At 45.4% G+C, this 22,033-nt stretch overlaps 1 protein-coding gene across 10 annotated transcripts in view; it reads right to left on the minus strand.

Annotated features, from left to right (window-relative positions):
• KALRN (kalirin RhoGEF kinase) overlaps window positions 1–22,033 on the minus strand; it is a 510,474-nt gene that overhangs the window by 7,469 nt on the left and 480,972 nt on the right. For 8 of the 10 annotated variants that reach the window (XM_065070486.1, XM_065070487.1, XM_065070491.1 and 5 more), the window contains 10 exons: window positions 21,555–21,678; window positions 20,191–20,250; window positions 10,292–10,319; window positions 9,732–9,903; window positions 7,427–7,548; window positions 6,050–6,181; window positions 4,096–4,260; window positions 2,642–2,720; window positions 1,255–1,455; window positions 190–328 (listed from right to left, as the gene is read on the minus strand). In XM_065070486.1, the coding sequence (XP_064926558.1) occupies window positions 190–328; window positions 1,255–1,455; window positions 2,642–2,720; window positions 4,096–4,260; window positions 6,050–6,181; window positions 7,427–7,548; window positions 9,732–9,903; window positions 10,292–10,319; window positions 20,191–20,250; window positions 21,555–21,678 (1,222 nt within the window). Of the gene's footprint in view, window positions 1–189; window positions 329–1,254; window positions 1,456–2,641; window positions 2,721–4,095; window positions 4,261–6,049; window positions 6,182–7,426; window positions 7,549–9,731; window positions 9,904–10,291; window positions 10,320–20,190; window positions 20,251–21,554; window positions 21,679–22,033 lie in introns of those variants that run through there. The other 2 variants (XM_065070489.1, XM_065070493.1) reach the window with 2 other exon arrangements.

The following is a 22,033-nucleotide window of genomic DNA, read 5'->3' on the forward strand; positions in this document are numbered from 1 at the left end:
ATAGGTGCATCTCTTGTCTGACCTTGCGCTGCAGGTCAGCAAGTCCTTTCTCTGGTCAATAGGTCTGAATGACAGTTCTTGTCCATTTAGTGATCATCGCTTTGGGGTACAGACTGCACCTCCTTCCTGTCTGTGCAGCTGGAACTCTCTGTACGAGAGAACTGAATAATAGCATCGTTCTCTTCTCACCTTTATGTCTAAGTGAGCCACTCTGCAATTGTGAAGATACTGCAAGGCTTCCATTGTGTCTCTTATATAGAAAGCGACTTTTTCTTCCATAAGTTCATCATGGTTCATTAGGTAATCTAAGAGACGACCGTCATCCATCCTACAAACAAATCAAACTCTGCACATGAAAGATCACATGGTATCTCTAGGAACAGTTAATATTTGAAAACAAATTTGCAATGGAAACTTCATGACCTAAAAATAGAGGAAACTAAAATGCAAGGTCTGATTAGTATTTAAGTGATATCTCAAGCTACTGCAGGCCATGGAAGTGGTAGAATGATTAATCTCAAATTTTATATCCAGCCCTTGAAAAATTTAGCAACAGTCTCAAAGTAAACTCATTTGTTTAAGGATGGATTCAAGAGATGAAGGTGATTCCTTTGAAAACAGATCCTCTTAATTATTTTGATTCATCTATTTATTTATAGAGCTGGTTGCATAATGCAGAAAAGAAATCAGTGACATTTTCAGCTGGTAATATATTTTGTGGGAAAACTAACCCAAGAAAAGTTTTCCACCTAGTTTTATTTATCTATATAAATAAACAAGCAAATAGCTCAAATATACTTTGTTGGATATACTGTAACAAAGAAACATTTTGGATCTTGGTTGTTATTTCTCCTTATAGGAACAAACATAGTCGCTATACAGCTTTTTTCACCAGGAAGTATTAGAATAATGTAGGGTTCAATCTAGCTGAAACACATTTACTCAAATATAAAAATTGGACAAAACTGCCCAAATAAATCTCACGCTGTTCAATGGGACAAACTAACTGCTGATACAATTACCCAACCTTCACCAGAGCAGAAAGCAGTTTTATTTGTCCCTCTGAAACTTATTCACTGTAAAGAAAAGGCAGTAGAAGCTCTGCAGAAAATAGCTATGGCATTTGACGTCACAATCCATAAAAAACAGATGAGAAAATCCTTGCCCCACTTAAATCAGGGTGAATTTTGTCCTTGGATTTAATAGGGTTGTGATTCCTACCCAGACACTTGAATTCAAGCTCCGCATACTTACAGTTCCAAAACTAGGATGTAAGAAGTAGGAGACTCGTAGGTATCGTGGATAGTGATGTACTGAGGATGCTGTAAGTGCTGCAACAAAGCTGCTTCATGTGCTGCCTGCTCTTTCTTTTTCATTTTTTTACTAATGAATTTTACAGCAACATCTTTCCGAGTGGCTTTGTGAATGCATTTCTTTACTATGGAGAATCGTCCCCTGAAAAAACCAAAACAAAACAACAAAAACCAACCACCGAATAATGAAGTGGCCTCATGAATAGCTTATGCTTGGTTTTCAGTGCAAGAACAGACTGATTTTCAAAGTGTTATTTGATTCAGTGCATTAATATTTCATAAAGAATCAGACTTAACTAGTTGTTCATAACCTTTTCCAACAAAGAGCCTCCATCTCTTACCCTGGTTGTAGAGATTCTTTAGGGATTAGCAAACAGTGTTGCTGCTTTGTGCAGCCATACTGATGTCCTCTAACAATCTCCCCTGGGTTCAATTTGCTGCCACTTTCACAGGTTCTGTCTCTTTTTTGTTTTGTTTTTAAGCTGTAGGTCTCCTTTCTCCAGTTGCTTCAATAAAGAGCCCAAACTTTCTCAGACAACTGAAAGTCTTGTTAAATAATCACTAAGCAATAATTTTGTCTCACTGTTTCAGGCACACAGTAATAAATTAAGAAAACAGCTGATGTGAAAGCGTTTAGGAAACCTACACGGGCTAGTGCCTAGTACCATTCCTGAAAGAAAAACGACCCAGTGAAACCATGTGCTGAACTCTTATTAACACATCGCTCATCTTTCTGGAGAACCAGATAGAATCCTGTCCTTTCAGCCCCAGAGTTACTCGCCTCTGATCTCTGAGATGAAGAACTAACTGCATTAACCAGAGTTGTTTGCATGCTCCTTATCTGTTGTCTGCGCAGAGCACCGAGGGCTGACAATGCCTGCAGTTCCAATTTGCGCTCCTGTTCAACTGACCGTCCCAATCAGTGTGTGATTTAAGTCACATGCCCTAGTGCTTTGGCAAACTCAGTCTTTGAGGTTAAGCTTATCCAGAACCAGCAAATTGTCTTGACTTCAAAAGCTCACATCAAATCAGAGATGTCAGAGGAGATACCAGCGAGAGCTAGCAGTGGCTGTCAGAGATTTGGCTGCCTAAGTACTCACAAGTTTGCCAGGCTGCAATCTTTAGATAACAACTGATCTTGAAAAACAGGATTTAGTCAATATTTTACCAGTCTGTATTTTAGTCAGTGCTTAATGTGCAATACTCTTTGAAAGGAGCAGCAGTTTTCAAGCTAGCTACAGAAAGCAACCTAAACTTTCTTCCATGGAAAAAAACTTCAAACCATTGTTTTGGTGTTTTACTGTAGTGATAAGCATGGTGAATCTTACCTGCCAATCTCATGCAGCTCTGCGTAAGCGAGGTCAAAGTTTTCCTTCCACGAAATAGTGGCACCATCGGCAGCGGAGTCTTTGGGAGAACAAAACACATTCAAGAAAGCATAAAGTTAATGACCATTTCCTGTAGACTATAAACTGCATATCATAAAATTATATGAGACTATATTTCTTAAAACAGCAAACAACCCTAGGAATCCAGTTTCATACTGCTCAGGCACATCTCCAATGTATTGCACCACTAAAAGACAGAGCTCCCCAGGGGAAGGTATGGATAAGGTGGATTAAAATCTCTCCTTGCAATTTTGGGCTGAAAAGGGCCACACAGACAGTCTAAAGTCATGTCTGTGTGTAACTGGAAGCTACATGTGTGAGCTCTCATTTCATCCAGCACAGACTATCCAAGCCAGTCACAGATCCGGTTGCTGACTGGAGCTACTGAAACGTGGGGCAATGTGGGCTCTGCTCACAGCACCGTCATGAGTGAGCTTTGTCCCAAATTCCTGCAGCCCCGTGCGCTGGGGGCTGCCTCCATCACAGCCTTCCTATGTCAACTGCATTGCTTATAGAATAGAATCATAGAATCATTTTTGTTGGAAGAGACCCTCAAGATCATGGAGTCCAACCATTCATCTAACTCTGACAATAAACCGTGTCCCTAAGAACCTCATTGACACATCTTTTAAACACCTCCAGGGATGGCGACCCCACCACTTCCCTGAGCAGCCTGTTCCAGTGCTTGACAACCTTTTCCATGAAGAAAATTTTCCTAATATCCAATCTAAACCTCCCCTGACACAATTGAGGCCATTTCCTCTCATCCTATCATTTGCTACTTGGGAGAAGAGACCAACACCCTCCATGCTACAACCTCCTTTCAGGTAGTTGTAGACAGCAATAAGGTCTCCCCTCAGCCTCCTTTTCTCCAGCCTAAATTGCCCCAGTTGCTTCAGCCGCTCCTCCTCAGACTTGTGCTCCAGGCCCCTCACCAGCTCCGCTGCCCTTCTCTGAACTCTCTCCAGCACCTCAGTGTCCTTCTTGAAGTGAGGGGCACTCAGGGGGGCACATTTTGTAACCTGACTTGCAGATCCCAGCTGGTGCTGCCGGCACTGTGGAATGGCAGGGAGGACACCGGGTATGGTGTGGAGCCTGTTGCCCAGAGATGGAGGCAAGAAATGGTCTTTGGATAGAAAGCAGAGATCTGGTAGCAAACTGTGATAGCTTCTGTGACAGAGTGAGGCTGTGAGCCCTGCTGTAGAAGCAGACATGAAAAGCCTTTCTAGTAGCAGGAGCTGGCTCTGAGCATCTCCCAGGCTTTCTCTTATATTCCTGCCAGCTCCAGAATCAATGTTTTTATCAGGAGCCATCAAAGCACAAATCTATCTCACCATACAGACTGCATAAGTGGACACCTGTGCCCACCAGTCCCCTTGCCATGCCCCACTCACCGTACTCCGGGAGCCTCACAAATTCAGACGGGTCACTGGGCAAGCTGATCCCCCAGGGATTGCTGGCGCTCACACGAAACTGATACTGGCAGCCTGGGGACAGGTCCTCAATGACGAGGTACGTGTCCAAAGTGGAGGCCACTGACTGCTGCCAGACCTGCGAGCCTGTGGTTTACGGAGGGAGAGAAGAAGAAATAAACAGTCTCAAAATGTGAACTCAGAGCAGAGGCCAACTCTGCCCAACTCATGCAGTACCTTGGGAGGTTAAAATCCATGGGGTTTTTAAAAGGCAACGTTATGGCAGACTGATGTATTTCTGTTAAACCAGAACCACACCACAGAAATCTATTTTGTGTTGCAGCCACCTTCCAGTCTGGTTAAATGAGGGAACAAAGAAATGCCCCTGACTTGACCGATAGCAATGGAAAAACTGCAGCCCAGGGACAAGCTGATCTCTCAGGCAGTCTAGCTGTGCCTGTGTACTAGCATGATAAGATAGGAACAGAGAGTGAATTTGATGACAGCTCTGCTGTGAGAGAAGCGGTAGCAGCAATACTGCAAAAAGAAATACGGACAAGGGAGTCCCAGGTTAAGCTGAGACAGGGAACCAGTGCAATCAAAGAACTTTTGTGGATGATGTCTTTCAAAAGACATGGTTGCTCCAGTGAAACACAGAGCTACAGGAGGAGAACCAGCTTTCTGAGGCTTAGTATGGGCTTTTGCAGATGAGCAGAATTGCAGCAAAGAAATGCCTGACTCTGTCATGTGTTTCTGCTTCTAACAGAAACAAACCCAACCATTGCCTAACTTGTGGCATCCAAAGGTGCAAGACTTTATTCATCTGCACAGAACAGAAAAGGACCCCTGGGACACTGAGCCCTGTCACAGCCCATGATTTCTTTCAAGAGTATATAAAACTGTATCTTATTTTAGTAAGTCCAGGGCTTTGTATCTTTACATTATTTACCATGACCCATATATTTTATGTGCACTGTGGGGAAATTCTGATTGCCGGGTCTCACAAGGTCAAGGCTGATTTTACAGAAAAGAGTCAGTGATTCTTCTGGAGTGGGAGCTATACTGAAAACTGAAAATAGTGCTGCTTTTTTGCAGTTTGTTTTGGTTTAACAGAAGAGCTTTTATTCTTCCACAAAAATGCCAGTCACACTGATGACACAGTGAGGGTCAAGGCAGAGTATTTTCCTAAGAGAAGGTATTAATATGATGGAACAATTAAGTTCGCATATTTACTAACATGAGGTAGAAGAGTGAAGAGTGCTGCCACGTGAAGAGTGAAGAGTGCTGCCACTCTTTTGAAGAGTGAAGGGGAAAAAACAGAGGTGACATACCAACACACCTAAGGCAAAGGTTTAGTGCCCAGTGACTCTCACACCTTTGCAGAAAGAACACAAAAAGGGATGCGAATCCTTTAAAATGCCCTTTTCAACAGCACATGCCTGTGCATATTGGGAAAACAGTTCATTTAATATCTAGTTAATTATTCAGAGGAAAAGGGTGGTTGGATTTAGGAACAAATGGATTTCAGAGCTGAGTTTGAAAAATATGCAGGGAACTGCAGCTCTATCTAGATTAAAAAAAAAAATAAAAAATAAGGCTGCTTTGTTTTTGTATTCCAAGGAAATATCCACCAGAATGGATGGATACCATGGTAGTGGAATGCAGATGATGAAAGGATGCCTTAGTGATGGATATGTTCTAGCTTAGCACACTTTACTTGCTGTAAGTGACTGGAAGAAACAGAAAGGTCTCTAATATATGAGAAGCTGGACTGGATTATAGAGGGGCTTCATTTGACCTTACATGTTGGGACCTGTGATCAATGGTTCGTGGCACCAGGGTGGTGGCAAGGATGATTTCAGGACCTGTTGTGCCATGGAGGTGACTTACTTCGTTCTCATTCTCCCAGGCAGTGAGTACAGCTCAAACCACTTACCTTCTTCTCTGTACTCCACAGTGTAGCCTGAAATGGTGCAGTTGCCTGTACTGGATGGGGGTAGCCAGCGCAGGATCACAGAGGTGCAGCTTCTCTCCTGAGCAATGGGGCGATTTGGGGCAGCTGGAACACCTTGGAAGAGAAAACACGCAGCAAGTCTGGCATCATGTCAACAAGTGCTAGTGCTTCATTCTGAAGATCGGGTCTCAGGTACATCAGGTCACTACGTGGCAGCTGTGCCTTGCAGAGGCAGCGCTGATTTTCACTGGGTTACCAGCACAACCAGAGGAAAGGCAGTGTCATGGTCCCATTCACCTACCGCCGTGAGTCTGAGACCTCCGTACTAGCAGCTAAGAGAGAACCATGCTTCTTGCAAGCCCTGTTGCCTTGACATGGTATCATGTTACTACAGCACCGGGGGAGATTTTTCTTGCTCACAGCTCATGGTCAACTGTACTGCAATGCCCCAGGGAGCTCCCTTTGAGACTGGCTGGGAGAATCAACCCTTGGGTGCAGATCTGTCTGAGCTCAGCTGCTGCCAAGGCAGAGCCTCTTTGCTTGCCACCTTCTGCTGCTAATTTTTGCTCCAACTCAAGACCCGATGCAAAGCCCATGGAACTGAGGAAAACAAATATTCCCACAGACTTCACCAAGCAGCGAGTGAGGTTTGGGAGGCTGGGAGTCAGTTACCTTTGAAGTGTCCAAAAATGACACAAATAAGGCATTCAAAGTGCTTCTGTGTGTATAGTGCTTGGTATGTTTGGCAGCAGATTGACAAATGACCAGTAATTCTTCTGTGTTTTGTTCCTTCAGCACAGGAGTCGTTAGTGCAGCCACTAACTTGCTTGGCTAAATTAGGGAAATGATATCTCTAGGGCAGTTTGTGAGACCAAACAAATTGTCTTTTAAATGCTTGTGACACTCCTGCATCTGTAAGTCACCAGTCAGACATTTGTCCCTGTGCCATCTCCTTCAACACAGCAAGCACCTCTCATCTCTCATGCTCATCCCCATGAGCAGCCAGGACATCATCCCCGCCAGGGGCTCGGCAGCTCAAGGGAGCTCAGCTTCCCCTGGCTGACCCTCCCCAGCCCCTGGGAAGCAGCGCTGCCAGCAGGATGCAGGAGCTGAACCAGTGCCAAAGCATTTTTGTTTCCCAGATGTGATGCTTATGATCAGACAACTTAATCAAGTGCAAAGAGTCTGTGATGCCTTCAGCCATCAGTGGGAGTTTTGGCTGAGGAACAGTTGTATGATTTTAATGTCTCAATTCACCTGGCACAGCTCCATGTCTGGCTGCCTTTGCACTGGCTATTCCTGGGTGCTCCCCGCCCCCACCAAGAGACAAACCCTTGGTGTTGAGGTCAGATGTGCTACCTTGAACTTTGATGGTTGCTGAGGTTGATGCAGTTCCATGTTCATTGGTTGCCACACAGGTGTAAATGCCGCTGTCCTGAGGCATCAGGTTGCAGATCTTCAAGGTTAGCTCCCCGGAGTCACTGCGGATGCAGAAGGCCCAGATTATAAAACGCTGCTTCACTTGCTAATGCTTTTTACACCAGTTCCTGCCCTGCCTCGTTACAAACACACCTGCACACAAATCCTGTTAACTCATTTGAAGGGGCATCCCTCCAGCAATCTGGTACCCAAGGGCAACCCCTCCATATATCAGGATTAGGCAATTAATGAAACCTTTGAGCATAATGGTCCAAATTGCCTGCCAGGCAAATCTGCTTGTGTGCTATGGCCTTGGAGGAAATGGGGAAGGATCACTTGAGCAGCGAGTGAAGTCCAGGAGCTGAACATTTACTGTGCCTGTCTAGAGCCGGATGCTTAGACCCCTGTATCTGGAAAGACATCTCCAGGCACATCTTTCCTGTCTTGGAAGATGCTGAACTGCTGGACCTTTGCAGTTAAGCCCAACACTGGGTGGGCAAAATGGGCTTCCCACGGATGTAGAAGGCAGTCACACAGCACAGGGTGCCTGACATTTCTGGGAAGCTTCAGACCCCAGCAACATGTGCTGTTGATCTAATGAGGCCGCCAGGCCCGTGGTCAGAAGGCTGGACATCTCACAAGAGCTAGGGATAAAGAACGCCAGCACCGACTTCATGAGAGACACTCAATCTTTGGGCAACACGAGCAAATAAACAGTTCTGCAGAGTCTAGTAAATTTATAGCAGGTCTGTACACAGTCACTTCAGTTTGCATGTTGCGGTCTTCACTGTGCAATTTAAAGGAGTTGGCCAGAATTAAAGGATTTTACTTGTGTAACTGCTTTAGCTGTACTGGAGACCCAGCATAAAGCCAACAATAAATTCTCTTGATGGTAGAACTAGAACTAGACTAGTTCTTGAATGCGTAAGCTGTTGGAAACTGCAGAAGGACTGCTGGTGTAACTGCCTGCACAGTGTAGCTTTTGCTGATCTGAATATGCTCATTTAAAACAAGACATAAATATCCCCTTCCCCCGCAATCCGAACACTCATGCCAGCAAGATCTGTAAGACAGCCGCTGATCTGCTGGGCCCCTCCTTGGCAGGCAGTGTCTTCACTGAAAAATAAATACAAATAACAAGACAATACAAGTGCTGATAGCGCACAGGGAGCCATTGCACAGGCGGAAGACTGTGATGGAAAACAGAACTCTGTATGGAAATCTTCCCCCAGCCCAACCCCAGCCAGAGCCAGAAGATAACACACTAGCGACCAACTGAGTAATGGCTAAAGAGATAATTTTGGGTGCTCTGGGGCAGCTGCACAAGCCAATGGTCTTTGAAGGAAGCTCTTGATCAGCTGTAATTTTTTTTTATTGAACATGTAAAATCCCTTCTCTCCTAGTGTTCGTTTTTCACTTTGAGTGACTTTGTACTCCCTGGATTCATGTCAGGCTGCGCCAGAAGTGCTGAAAAGTTTGCATGAAGGATTGTGTCCTGGAGATTTCCACTGCAGTTTGGCCCGAATCAGTTATATAAGCCGCAGATGAGCATCCAGCAGCAGGCTGTTACCTGACCTGAATTCAAGTCCAGATCTTCTGGGATCTTCCCAGTGTTTGTTGTAAAGCTGGTTTTCTTGCCCCCTCCCCCCAATCTAGTCAGGCTGGGAACATCATAACAAGCATCTTTCTATCCAAGCACAGCCAGATCTAGCCTTCCCAGGAGCAAATGTAGGCTTTTTTAGGAACAGCTCAGGAAAACTGCAGTATAACTCCTGCAGTAACCCACCTGTGCCTATGAAATGAGAAAATGCCCAATAAGCTATAGGTATTGCAAACCGGTGATGGTTTGCTTTGCTCCACTCCTGTTCCTACCAAAGGTGAGCATAGCATTGAACTTAAGCAAAGAACTCAGCAATGCAGAGGCAATATTAGCCACACTAATATGTTGGAAACATTAGTTGCTTCTTATTTGCAGCTGACTCATGAACTAAATCAGAGAAAACTTGTGTCTGCCAGCTACACACACTGTGGATATACCCTACATCAGCTTGGGAAACCATAGAGCCACCTGGGCCCCTAAGTTTGACCCTTTCTAGCTGACGTGTGGTACAGTGATGTGCAAATACACCATGCCAGACTCTACTAAATGCATTTCTGATGAGCCTTGTAGCCTGGCTGGTGCCACATTTGAGGGCAACATGACCATCACACCCAGCTATGCTGGGACCCGAAGGCAGGACCTTACCATGATGACACTGTGTAAGTGGCCGTGCTGTTGTCATTGTCAAGAATGTTTTGATCTGGTCCTTTCCAGGTTATTGTTGGTTTGGGCCGCCCACAGACTTTGCACTGCAGCATCACTGTGTCGCCGAGCAGGCAGGTGATGTCCACTAATGGCACAAGAAACTCTGGAGCCACTGGAAAAAAAAACATAGGGACACACAGATCACACCTTCTTATATTTACAGGTGAGAATGTTCCCCATACAAGTCTAGAGAACACATTATAGGAACAACTATGGAATTGGGGTCCCAAACAGCTGGGGGTCCTGGGATTGTGTTACCAGAACTCTCCCTTCACTGAAAGCCAGCTGTTGAGAGCTCAGCAAAGGAGGGGACTGTCTGCCCCCCAGGCCTGTGCTCCGGCAGGAGCCTGAGACTTAGTGAAGGCAGGTTTGGGGGGGTTGAGCCTCACAGCCTTTGCTGCAAGTGCTGGTGGGTGCAGAACATGTGGTTGTACCAGGGGGAATCACAGTTGCTGACTTGCCCCTCCGTGCCTGTCACCGCACAGCTGTCCTTAACTCACCTTCTTGAATGAAATTGGGGTTGATTATCTGAAAAATACAAAGAAATAAAAGCATTTATTTTTCTGAACAGTAACAATGAGGTGTCTGGTTCCATACGCTATTGTGGTGGACCTGACTAGAATCACAGAAGCACCGACCAGTGGCTACAACAATCTTGAACACCCTGCAGATGCAGCAAGCTCTAGTGACACCTGAACAAGCCTGTGCACATGTAAATGAAAGCTATGGCTTCTCGAACTTTGATAAAGCATCACAGTTAACAGGCGCAACACTGAGGCTGAGGAGGGTGGACATGCTTTCTCTTTGCTTGAGTGATAATGCTTGAGCCATTAACTCCTTTATTCCCAGAGGTGGTGTGTGCCCATCGGTGGCCGGCTCCAGACCCACGTCACACAGCCCCTGCAGTCACCTGGGATATCTCACCAGTGCTCTGGCCACTAACCAGTTTTGGGGAGATGTCTCTTAACTTCTGCTCAGCTTCAGGAAAAAAAAGAGATAAGGCACTAAATCAGAAATACTAACTTCTTTTTTTGCCTTCTGACAAGTATCAGTTCTGCAACAACTCTTGATCTGTCACAGTGAGTGAAATTTCATTCATTTTGTTGGACTGCTGGAAACTTTCCAACCTGAACTGAGGTTTGGCTAACTGGGAGTTATTTTATCTAACTAGTTAATTGATCAAGTTATCAAAGACTTGAAAAACTACTGTCTTGCTGTGGCCTGTGTATGCCAATTACCTCATGTAAACCCTGGAAGCGATGGTGGGAATAGTGAAGGCAGTGCCAATAAGTTCTCACATACGGCATAAATCCCAACTACGTAGTGGTGTACAATAGTATAGATGTTCTAGCCTCATTAACTGTTTTAATAATCTCACAAGGCTTTGTTATACAAATTCAAACTCATAATTTGATATCAAGCACCATAAACACCAGTGTGGTTTATCTTGCCTTAAGTATCTTTGTTACTATCTATTTCAGAGCTATTTTGGAAGATGCCAATGAAGCAGTGACCTAATTCGCGGTCTGCTAAAGCTGATGGGAGTTTTTGCAGTAGTTCAGAAACCAGACCACAAAGCAGAAGCAATAACCTTTCAAAATACTGTAGTTACATCTTAAAGATTTATATTTCTGTTTTGGCTTTATAAATAGTTTTCCAAGGTGAATGGCTCAGGGTGTCATTCAAGGAGGCACTCAAGCATATTCAGATTCATTTTGGTTTCACAGCCCTTCTTCCTAGTCCCAGGCAAATCTCTGGTACCAGCAATGAGAACTCAGGTATGTTTTCCCCTGTCACCACTAAAAATCCCAAATGAATGAGGCATAACATGGACTCACCACTCACGAAGGTTCATTTTTTTTCCCTACAGAAACACACCTTACGTGGACAAATTCCTCTCCATCTGAGACTGAAACTATCCTTTTCCTAGCAACAGGCAGAATTTGATCCTTCAGGACACATCTACAGAGACCACGTTCATGGTAGTGGCTGAAACAACCGGTCAATGCCAGTGCTTTGCACTCCGTGCTCCAGAAACAGGTAGGGGCTGCTGCCTGTGGGCAAAGCCAGTCTCAGTTCCTACCACACAGCCAGTCAGCCCTAAAGGTCTGTACCTTGTGGGCAAAACTGCGATGGTTTGAATTCTCAGATGCTTCCAAGAGTGCTGAGGTTTCAAACATTTCATCCCCAGCATCCCGTAAGGAGTCAACCTCTGCCTGCATGCCCAGAGAGGACTCTTTGAGCACTATTACTATATTTAAGGCTTATTTTTTAAGCAATGTAAGAGGGCACTGGATGAAGAACATCTTCCCTCCCACTTGTGCATGTGGAAAAGGAGAGATGGATCTTTGTGATTAAGTTGTGCCTCTCATACAATACAGCAAAGAAAGAAAAAGCTGTTCTGTGGCTTTCCACTTTCACTCAGTGAGATCATCTACATAACAGTTTACTAACCTGAGGCAACAGCTCATTTGCATGTACATCTTCATTTTTTGTAGTTTTTGGCTTAACTGGAATACACATCCGTTCTCCAAAGCTCTCTCTTCCCTGCAGCATGCACTAAATTCCCTTATTATTCACTGATTTCTATCCTTGTAGGATTAGAGATCAGGAGAAAGAAATGCTACTAACACTTTATATTAATTTTATGACTCTAAAGGATTCATTAGAGTATGCAGCTACAATGATGAATGTAATGGATATATCTATAAATAAATAATGCTACATTTATAATGACTTCCAAGGCATAATAGTTTATAATAAATGCCTTACTGATGTTTTTTTCCCTTGCCTTAGCATGGGAATATCAGAAAGCAAATTACTGCTGTTAGATAATATTGGAAGAGTCTATGGGTAAAATTTACATTTCCTTTGCTAAAACTTTATCTGTTAATTAATAAAATGTAACATAACAACACTCCCCAGCCACATTGCAGCTTTTGCCTGCTGTAAGATTAGACAAAAATAGAAGCCTGTTTGCAAGAGCAACGTTTAAGTGCTACCAAACTGATATAATACATCGCTTAATTAGGGAATGGGACTTGGTCTGCTTTGAAGGAGGGGTCAAATTATGGGGTGAGAAGTGCAGAAGTAGGAAAGCAAAGCTTCGCAGCCAGCTCTGCTGGCTCCCACGTCCGCTCCCAGGCCTGAGGGTTTACTGCCTCTCTCTGCAGGTTGGATGGATTTCCAGGCTATGGGCAGATGACAGGAGATGACACTCCACAGAATCCTTCTAGATTAAGTAAAAGACCTTTGGAGACGATCTTTTCATTTGCCAAATAGATTTTTAAACCCCATGGGTGGAGAGGAGGGCTCCAGAGTGTGGCCCCGCTGCCCTTGGAGGATGGGAGCTTACGTACTGCTTGTCTGCACATGCTCCTGCCAGTGCTGGGGCTGGTTTCCCTTATGGAATGACTTGCCAAGCACCTCCCACAGCCTCTTGAAAACGATGGTGTGTGCAAAAAGCTGGAAAAGCTGTAAAAATGCCTGCAAGTAACTCTTCCCAATTCTCTTTCCCAGGGCTTTTGCAGAGAGATGAAATCCATGCCACGCTGCTCTGAAGAGCAGAAATCCCTGCCAGCGAGGGGCCCAGGACAGCTGCTGGTGAGCAGGGTGAGGTGCTGTACCCTGAAATGGGAGTCAGGGGCAGGGGGTGCAGCTGCCCCACAGCCACCGAGACTCAGGGGCCGGTTTGCTGCACCTGCAGCACACGATGCTGCCAGAGATGTTTGCATGGGCAACACAGGGGGCTGCAAATCCAAGGGACTTCTCTCTCAGAGAAAAGGAGGTGAAAGACGGCCCTCTCCAGCATTTTTCTCCTTATGTTAAAGCCCCTGCTTGCCCGAGGGAGCTCCCACACAAGCCAGAGGGCAGTGATGATGTTTGTGGGGGCGATGCAGGACTCCTGGCTTCTGCGCATCTCTTCCTCAGGGAACGCTCTGCACTGCTTTGAGATTACCAAGTGGAAAAAAACCCTGATGGGTTTTGCAGAGTTTTACTTTCTTTCTCTCTGAAAAGCAACCTGAGGCTCAGCCCTGAAACCGCACTCAGCCTGCAGCCATTTGAATGAGGATCTCACAGCCTGTCTCTCAGCCGAGCATCCCCAGCCATGAGCAAGGGAAAGGTGACCCAGGGCCTCTCGCTGACAAGGGCTCCCTGCAGGAATCCCAGCAAACACCAGCTGCACCACTGCAGCTGCCAGCGAACAAACTGGTGGAGGTGGAACTACCCAGTGCAAAAACTTCCCATATCATCTTCAGTGTTGATCCACAACAGGTAAACACAAACCCTAAGGGAAGAAATTCAGTTGGCAATGCAGTCACTCCTCAGGTAAGAAACACAGTGAGATTTTTTCTCTAGGAACATGAATTTAGCTGAAATGAGATAGATTTATTTTTTCCATTGGATGAAATACCTGTAGCTCAGTCCGGGGTAGGTGAAAACTTCTAATGCTCCCTCCACAGCTAGGAGGTTTTCTGTTTCAAATACAGTGACAGCTAAAAACAGAAACCGCGGACAAGGTGACAAAGACAGACCATGAAACGGCCTCTGCTTGAGTGATGTGGGGTCTAGTGCTGACCAGGCACAGACAGGGAGCTGGAAGGAGGGGCATGAGAAAAAGAAATGAGGGGATGGGCCAGGGTTATTAAATAAAAAAGCCAGAAATAGACCTTTCTTCTCCCTCCTCCAGCCTGCGCTGTTTCAGGCCTCCAACCAAGAAAGGCACACGAGGCACGTACTTGAATGCCTTTGGGGACCTGCAGGGATCTAAGTGACTTAGATCTGAGTGACTAAAGTAGAACTTAGTGTAACAGTCAGGCTTTAGAAAAGCACCACAGCTGCTGCATCCAGCAACTCATTATTTTGCAGTACTGGGCCACTTTTTTCCCAGTTTGTTAAGCTCATGTTATAAAGATAGAAAGGCATCTGGAGCAATAGCAGCAAAGTCCACTTGCAAAGTGACTCCAACCACCCTAATTCTTAGCGAGAGCTTATCGTCCATTTGTGCACACACGCTGTATCTTTTGGGGGGAGTGGGAAACCATTCTGCAATGCCAATGGCAAATGGTCTGCAAGCGCAGCTCGGCTGCCTGTAAGGGCTTCTCACCTTGGCCAGGCTTTGCTGAGATGCATCTTGCAGAGCTGTCCTCGCCATGGCCAACCCAGCTCCTGGAGGAGGCTTGAGCCCAGCCTGGACACATGCAATGCACAGAAGGACCCAGCGGATGCCTCGATTTTTCCAGTGTCACATTTCAGTCCCATTTTAAGGGAGTGCATGAAAAATGGGACTGAGAATAGCCCTCTGTAATCAGATCCAAGCTTTATTTAAACAGTAGAGGGCATGTTTACTCCAAGACAAGCAGCTCAGCATTTTGTAAACACCTCATGGCACTTCTCTTTCACTGAGTTAAAATAAAATATTGATGCATTTGCACATGTTGGTAGCAGAGTCAGCAACATGGTCCTTGCTTTCCTCCCCATCCCCCCAAAAAAGACAGATATTAATGATTCTCAAAAAAAGAAAAAAAGAAATTAGTTACAGAGGAATGAAGCCAAATCTAATTTGTAGGAAACATCTATTAATCCATCTCTGACTAGGTCAGCTCAGCTTTTACTTTGAGACTTTTGGGGGGACAAGCTCACAGTGTCACCAGCCTCCCCTGCCCCCTAAAAGAAACAAATTAACAAGAGAAATTTCTTGATAAAAGGAGCAAATGAGGATCCCACTATACATGGATAGATGCTACCAAAGGGAAAAACATAATTTAAAATGGGAGAATGGTACCTGATGGAGTGTCCCATGGCATCAGCCTTTTGGTGGGGATAGGGGATACCTTCTGGCACCAGAACGGATGGTTCAGCTGCCTTTGAGACTGATGGAGAAGCCTCAAGGGATGCTGACTGTTGTACATGCACCTGTGCAAAGCAGAAGTCCTCCTGCCCTCATCATGCTCTTGCTGCGAGGCCCTAATGGTTGGTGTGCTTCAGTGAGGATGCTGTGGGATGTCTCTGGTGCTCCAGGCACCATGTTGTTGCACTCTACCACCTTTCTGCAGATGAAGTAGGTCACTTTTTTCTTTTCCAATAGCTAAACCACTGCACCTGTGCTGCCAGCTCAGGCTACCTCACACCTGATGAGCCACCTTCCTGGTTGGTCTCAGCAGTCTCTGGCCACTCAGGGCGGCAGGACAGTGGTGTTGCCCATGGAGGCCACCCCAAGGGAAACACAGGAGGTTCTCAGGATTACACTCATTCATACTGTGTAGGTCTGCTCTGGAGATGGAGAAGTCAAGGCAGGGGGTGAAGGCATTTGCCTAAAGCACTTGGGAATTCTTGGCCTGAGCTGAGTGTTGACTCGGAGCCAATGCTGTATCTACCAAACCACTACTTACTCAACGACTTGGGCTGCCAGGGTGCTAATACAATATTCTTCCCTACAGGATGTTTCCTAGGGCTTATCTGGCTCTAAGTATCTCTGAGTAGTTCTTAATGTGCTAAAATGTCATAACTGAAAAAAACAGATTATGAAACCCAACTTACGTCCCTTGGCAGTGTCCCTGCTCACAAATCTAATGATGGCACTTCCCCACTGACTCAGGGTGGGCCTGGTCTTCATCTCTCCTTTGCACAGCTGAGGAACTGGAACACACACTAGACACTGGGTGACAGTTGTGTGGTGATCAGGATTATGTGTAACGTGCTGCAGTTGGAGTCATGCTGTGCAAAACAAGATGTCTGGACTCATGTCAGATCCCTCCATGTGAGGTCCATCCCAAAGCCTGGAAGAGCCGCTACTGAGTTAATGAGGTTTAGCTCAGTCACGTCTTCTGACTGCTGGAAGGACCTTCACTTAGATAAAAGAGGTAGCCTGGTGGGATTTGCACAGTTGATTTATGACCCCTTCAGCAATACTGAAACCCCATGAGACGTTACGACACAGAATTGCAGAGCAATTAGTTGTGTCATTGTCCAGGAGCCCAGACTTGGGTGTGGACGATATTTACTGATTCACGAGGGCATACACCTTCTTCCCAGAAGCAGAGCTGCCTGTCCCTGTGCAATTAGCTACAGATATGTGGAAAGGGAGTCTCCAATCTTTCTTAAATATAGGTTACCTCTATCCCTCACATGGCTACACATGCTCCTCAAGTGCCTGCTTCTACACTCACATGCCTAACAGGTGAGTTTGCACCTCCTGTTTTGTGAAACAACAGTGCAAAGGAGAAAACAAAGGAAAAAAACCCTGTATTTTGTTTCCATCTTTATGCGCTTTGATTACATCTTGATCAACAAAGAGAAAAGAAACAGCCACTAAGAAATGCTATTTCTATTCAAAGTAACAATGAATGGAAAGTTCTCCAGGGCCAGCAAGTCCCTGTGTAGGCAAAAATGCAGTAATGGCATTTTAGCTCTTTTAAACAGTCACCCAGTATTTCAGTTTCCTGCTCTCATTATTTGTGTTCTCCACATTTCTTCCTTTTTATGTTTCCCCTTGAAACAAAACAAAGCCAAAGCACTTCAGAAATCTACAGTACACTGAACAGATAAGTGTTTCTAGAAACAGCAAGCAAAGCTGGATCTGAAAGACCACAGTAGCCACGGGACATCATAGATACCACAAACAGCTTACCGACTTCTTGTGCAGCAAGTAGCCTGGTGGTAAATTGCACTGACATTTCCAAGCAATTAATACGGCTCCTTTGCAATTAGAGGCTGCTCTCTCTATTCCAGCACAGGGTGCACATTCTCATGCACGATGGGAGGAGGGGGGACATCAGGGGTGACAGTCCTGTACAAGAAGCCAGGTGACTTGCCCTGTTATTACCTGGCTGTAATAACAGCTGTCAACGACTCCTCCTTAATGAAACATGGGGAGGGCCTCATGCACATCTGAATGTTGATGGCCAGGACACAGTCCTACCAGCACTCCCAATATCAATAACATCCGTCATGAGCTGAGCCAGGTGTGAGGACAAGGTCTTCCCCCTCCTCCAGTTCCCCTGGGAGCTCCCCAGTGGCTCTACTGGGGTGGACCACAGGGAGCAGGGAAAACCAGGTGAGATACTCATTTTCAGTGCACTGGTAGGCTGGGGGGAGGGGTAGCACAGCTCTTTAACAATTATTTAAGCCTAGGACACAAAGCATGAAAGACCTGATGAAGCCCTAAACCTTGCCTCTGTTTTAATGAGAAAAGACTTTAGCTCCCAAGGCCTTAACCTAGTTCATTTCTGAACATGTTTGAAAAAGGACCATCAAAACACTTATAACAAAAGGAAAGGGAGAACAGTAGTGAATATCCCAGACCTTTAGAGCCAGGACTTCCCTGTGGCCACTTCTGGGGCTGTTTCCCTTATGAGCATTTTCACAGCCTGCCCTTGCCCTGTTCCCTCTGCGTGATTTTGTTTGGTTTATACTGGGTTTCAGCAACACCTCCCCCTGCAAATTTCTTAGCTGGACCAACAAGCTGATCACACTCACTCTGGGCTGCCAATGTACTAAAACCAGCACAAAGCGAGGGCCATGCTGCTACTTGCTGGGCAGTGTCACCTTAGGTTGGTATTCATCAACCCCAAAATTGCGCTCATTTTCTCTCCCTCTGCCCTTTTAAACATTTGCTCAGCTCCAAAGTGTTTTGCTCAGAGGCAGATTTGAGGTCTCCAAGCCATGAGGAACATTGTGGCTCCTGGGGCCTGCAGTGCACCACAGTGACACTGTCACCTCCAGTAAGTGACCTGGGACATGCAGGACTGGGTTTCTGAGTGTAAATCAAGTCACATTCATACTACAAGCCAAGACTTCAAATTAGCATCTTTTGGTTAAAACAGAAAGAGTCTTACCTCCTGAACTGAGGAGCAGGCCAGAACAGTACCAGGGTAAAAAAAAATAAACAAACAAACAAAAAGACCCACGTGGAACATGCCAGAGCTGACTAAAAATGCCGACAGTGTAAGGACTCCATTCTCTGTTGTAAAACATCTGGTTTCTCTCCTATTGAGCACAGTCAAAACACAGAAATCCTCTGCAAAAAGCACGGTGATTCTCACCCAGCTCTGTACATGACCTGTATCTCAGCCACCTTTTACTCCACAGAGCAATTTCCAATGATCTCAAGTTTACAGAATTACGTGCAATAACTGGGAACTGCCTTGTAACAAATACATCTAGTTGTTACCTGTGATTGCCAAAATGCTCTTTGAAAATGCGAACACACCCCTGAGAATAACGCAGCTTTAGTGGTAAAGCACCGTTCAATCTTTAGAATGTCAGCTGGGTCAAAAGCTTTCTTTTAGTACACATCCCCTTCTTAAAGATGTGTTTATTGACACCAACACAGTTAAAATAAAAGACTTGAGGTTAATATCTGAGGTGGTGCCTCTCAATACATTTCTTCTTTTTTATTCCCTCCAGGAGGAAGATCAGCTTTCTCTGTCGAGATGTTTGTAGTACAGCCTGGCTGGCAGCGTCCTGGACATCTAGGACACACAGATATCCCTGTTCACCAATGACCTGCCCTGTTGACTCTGCAAAATAATTCTGTCTCTCTGACCCTTGTCCTCGCCTGTTTCAGTAGGAAGCATTTCCAGCCTCGGTACAATGTATACAAATGCCTGGTGTGGTCACTATACACAGAAAAATGGGTCCTGCAAAGTATTAATTGAGGAGAACCAGATATATAACTCTCATGATTTTAAGCACCTTCAGGCTCTCTCAGCAAGGCATGTCTCAGTCACTCCACTAGAACTGGTGGCTTCAAACTGGAAAAAGAGGCATGTAAGGTGTCATAATTTGGGTCCACCCATCTGCATCAGCCTTCTCTGTGATACAGGTACATTCGTGCAAACAGTTTTACCATTCTCCTTCAATACCTTCATAGAAATCCAATTTCCCACTCTGCTGGGAGAAAAAAAGAGACGTCGTCTTTTCTGATCTTCTAGATAAGTTAAAGCACTAGTTGTGGTGCAACAACTTTTGCTCCAGTGATTTATAGGACAAGCCTGACCAGCAGCTCAGTGTGTATTGCCAGGACAAGGGGTGTTTTTAATATAGAAAGCTGCCACATTTTTTGGCAGCTGACATGGACATGTTATCATTTCGTTGAATGAGGTCTCAGGTGGGGAACAGCAGCTGAGAGGGGCTACCTGAACCCCCAGCTCAGCAGGAGCTTGTTCCCCAGCTTCCTCCACCGCTCCCGTCACAAAGGCAGCCCAAACTCCAGTTCAACACTCGACAAAACCAGAACTGGCACTTTGTGCGACTCACACTTAGTTGGCACATATGTCCATGAGCGATACAGACCCACCAGCTCCCCTTTCAACAAAGGCATTTCAAAATGGGCACACACTCTTGGAAATAATAATAATATTAATAATAAAAAAATCACAAGGATGATTGTCTCTACCTCCATGCTAGTATTGGGGTCAAGGTCATCACACTCTGATTCCTCTGAGCTGTTTGTCTCCTTGTGTGGCAGCATGAAGAGGAAGAAAGAGAACAAGAGGTTAGAAGAGAGATTGGTTAGACAGGGCAGAGCAGCACAGGAGTTGTGAGCAGCATGGAAATGAGTAACGGCACAGAAAATGCTCAAAAAAAACCCCCCAAAACAAACAAAACCCAAACCAAAAACAAAACAAGGGAAGCAAAGACATGCTTTTGCCAAAGAAAAAAGGCAGTGATTCTGCAAGTCGTTCAGGTAGGAAAAAAAGCAAGGACGCAAGAGGAGGAAGAACTGTGGCCACCACCATGCTAGAGGAACCGCTTCTCTCAGGCTCGGTCCCTCCCGGCTGTGCAGGGGGTGCCAGGGGTGCCCGGGTGGCCGTGGCAGGTGCCATGGCTGTGTCACTAGGCTTACAAGATTGAAAGCCTCCACAAAGGAAAACACTTAATCCTGGGCTCTCCTGGATGGGGGTGGACCCAAAGGACATGCTCAAGTGCTTTCCTGAATCAAGGCTGGGCTTTGGTTGTGTCAAAACCACACCAAGCGTTTGCTTGCCTCTGTTGGGAGGGAAAGCCCCAGCTTAGTCCTGAGCAGATCTCATGGTCCATTTATAGGGATGGATCCTCTGAATTGGAGCACAGTAGTCAGGCACCCAGAGCAGAAGATGGAGCTTAACCCCACAGTTCTCAACCTTTTCCATACTGGGAGATCTCAGAGAGAAAGAGACAGACACAGACACAGACACACACACACACACACGAGATCCTCTCCTAGTAAGACCAAGTCAGCATCTCTGCACTGTCTGATAACAGGGAAAGAAAAAGGTCATTGAGACCATCTCCCCAGACCAAAAGTCTTAAGTGTCTCAAGGTTGAGAACCCCTTATCTACTGGCCTAAAGAAAACTCAGCAACTTCACTAAGACCATGGGTTCACCCAGTGGCTTTCTCACCGCTGCAGCTGCTCTGATGGAGCTGCAGACTGGGCTCACTCAGAGGTCAGTAAACTACTGTTGTCCCAATTTTAAGAACAGTTATTACCTTATATATGAAGATTACTTACTTGCATGTGGGATACCCGGGAAAAGAAAACGAAAAACAAAGGCTGCATTTTATCTTGCATGCAAAAATCCTGCTAAAATGGATACTACAAAAAAAAAAAAAAAAAGAAAAAAGAAAAAAAAGATAACTAAAGTGGAAATAAAAAAAGAAAACCAAAAAACAAACTCAAAATTGCTGCCCCCTCCCTCTCTCAGGAGAGGATGCTATAGGGGGTGAAAAGAATGGGAAGCAGGAGAGCAGCACACAGCTTTCAGATGGCCTTACTCACTTTAACAGAGACTTTGTTCCCCAGAATATCCTTGGATTTACGTGGCCCATTGGCTTCATTTTTGCCACTGCTCTCCTTTTCCGCCCGCTTTCTCATGCGCAGGGTATGCCATGAACATGACTTCCTGTTGTACCAAAAAACGCAGCAATCAAACGGCAAATCAGAGCAGGAAGGAAGGATTTGGAAATGGGAACCAGCATCCACATTTGTGATTACTGCAGTTCCCTAGAAAGTGAAAGCCACAGGCGATATGCCCATCTCAATCTCAGCAATGAGAGTTGAAGTTAAAAACCAAACCAAACAGTTCTGCGAAGCAGATGTTGTGCCACACTTGCTGTTTAAATGCGTGGAGCAAGAAAAAAATGCCCATGATGAAAGCAGGCAACTAGAACTTGGTCATCTGGTTTCAGGGACTTTGCCACAAAAATAAATTGATTTTATTTTTCTTACAGTTAAAAGGTCAATTTCGTCCTCAGTCT

This window comes from Columba livia, chromosome 7 (genome assembly GCF_036013475.1).
Source record: "Columba livia isolate bColLiv1 breed racing homer chromosome 7, bColLiv1.pat.W.v2, whole genome shotgun sequence".
In the NCBI taxonomy this organism is placed as follows: Eukaryota; Metazoa; Chordata; class Aves; order Columbiformes; family Columbidae; genus Columba; species Columba livia.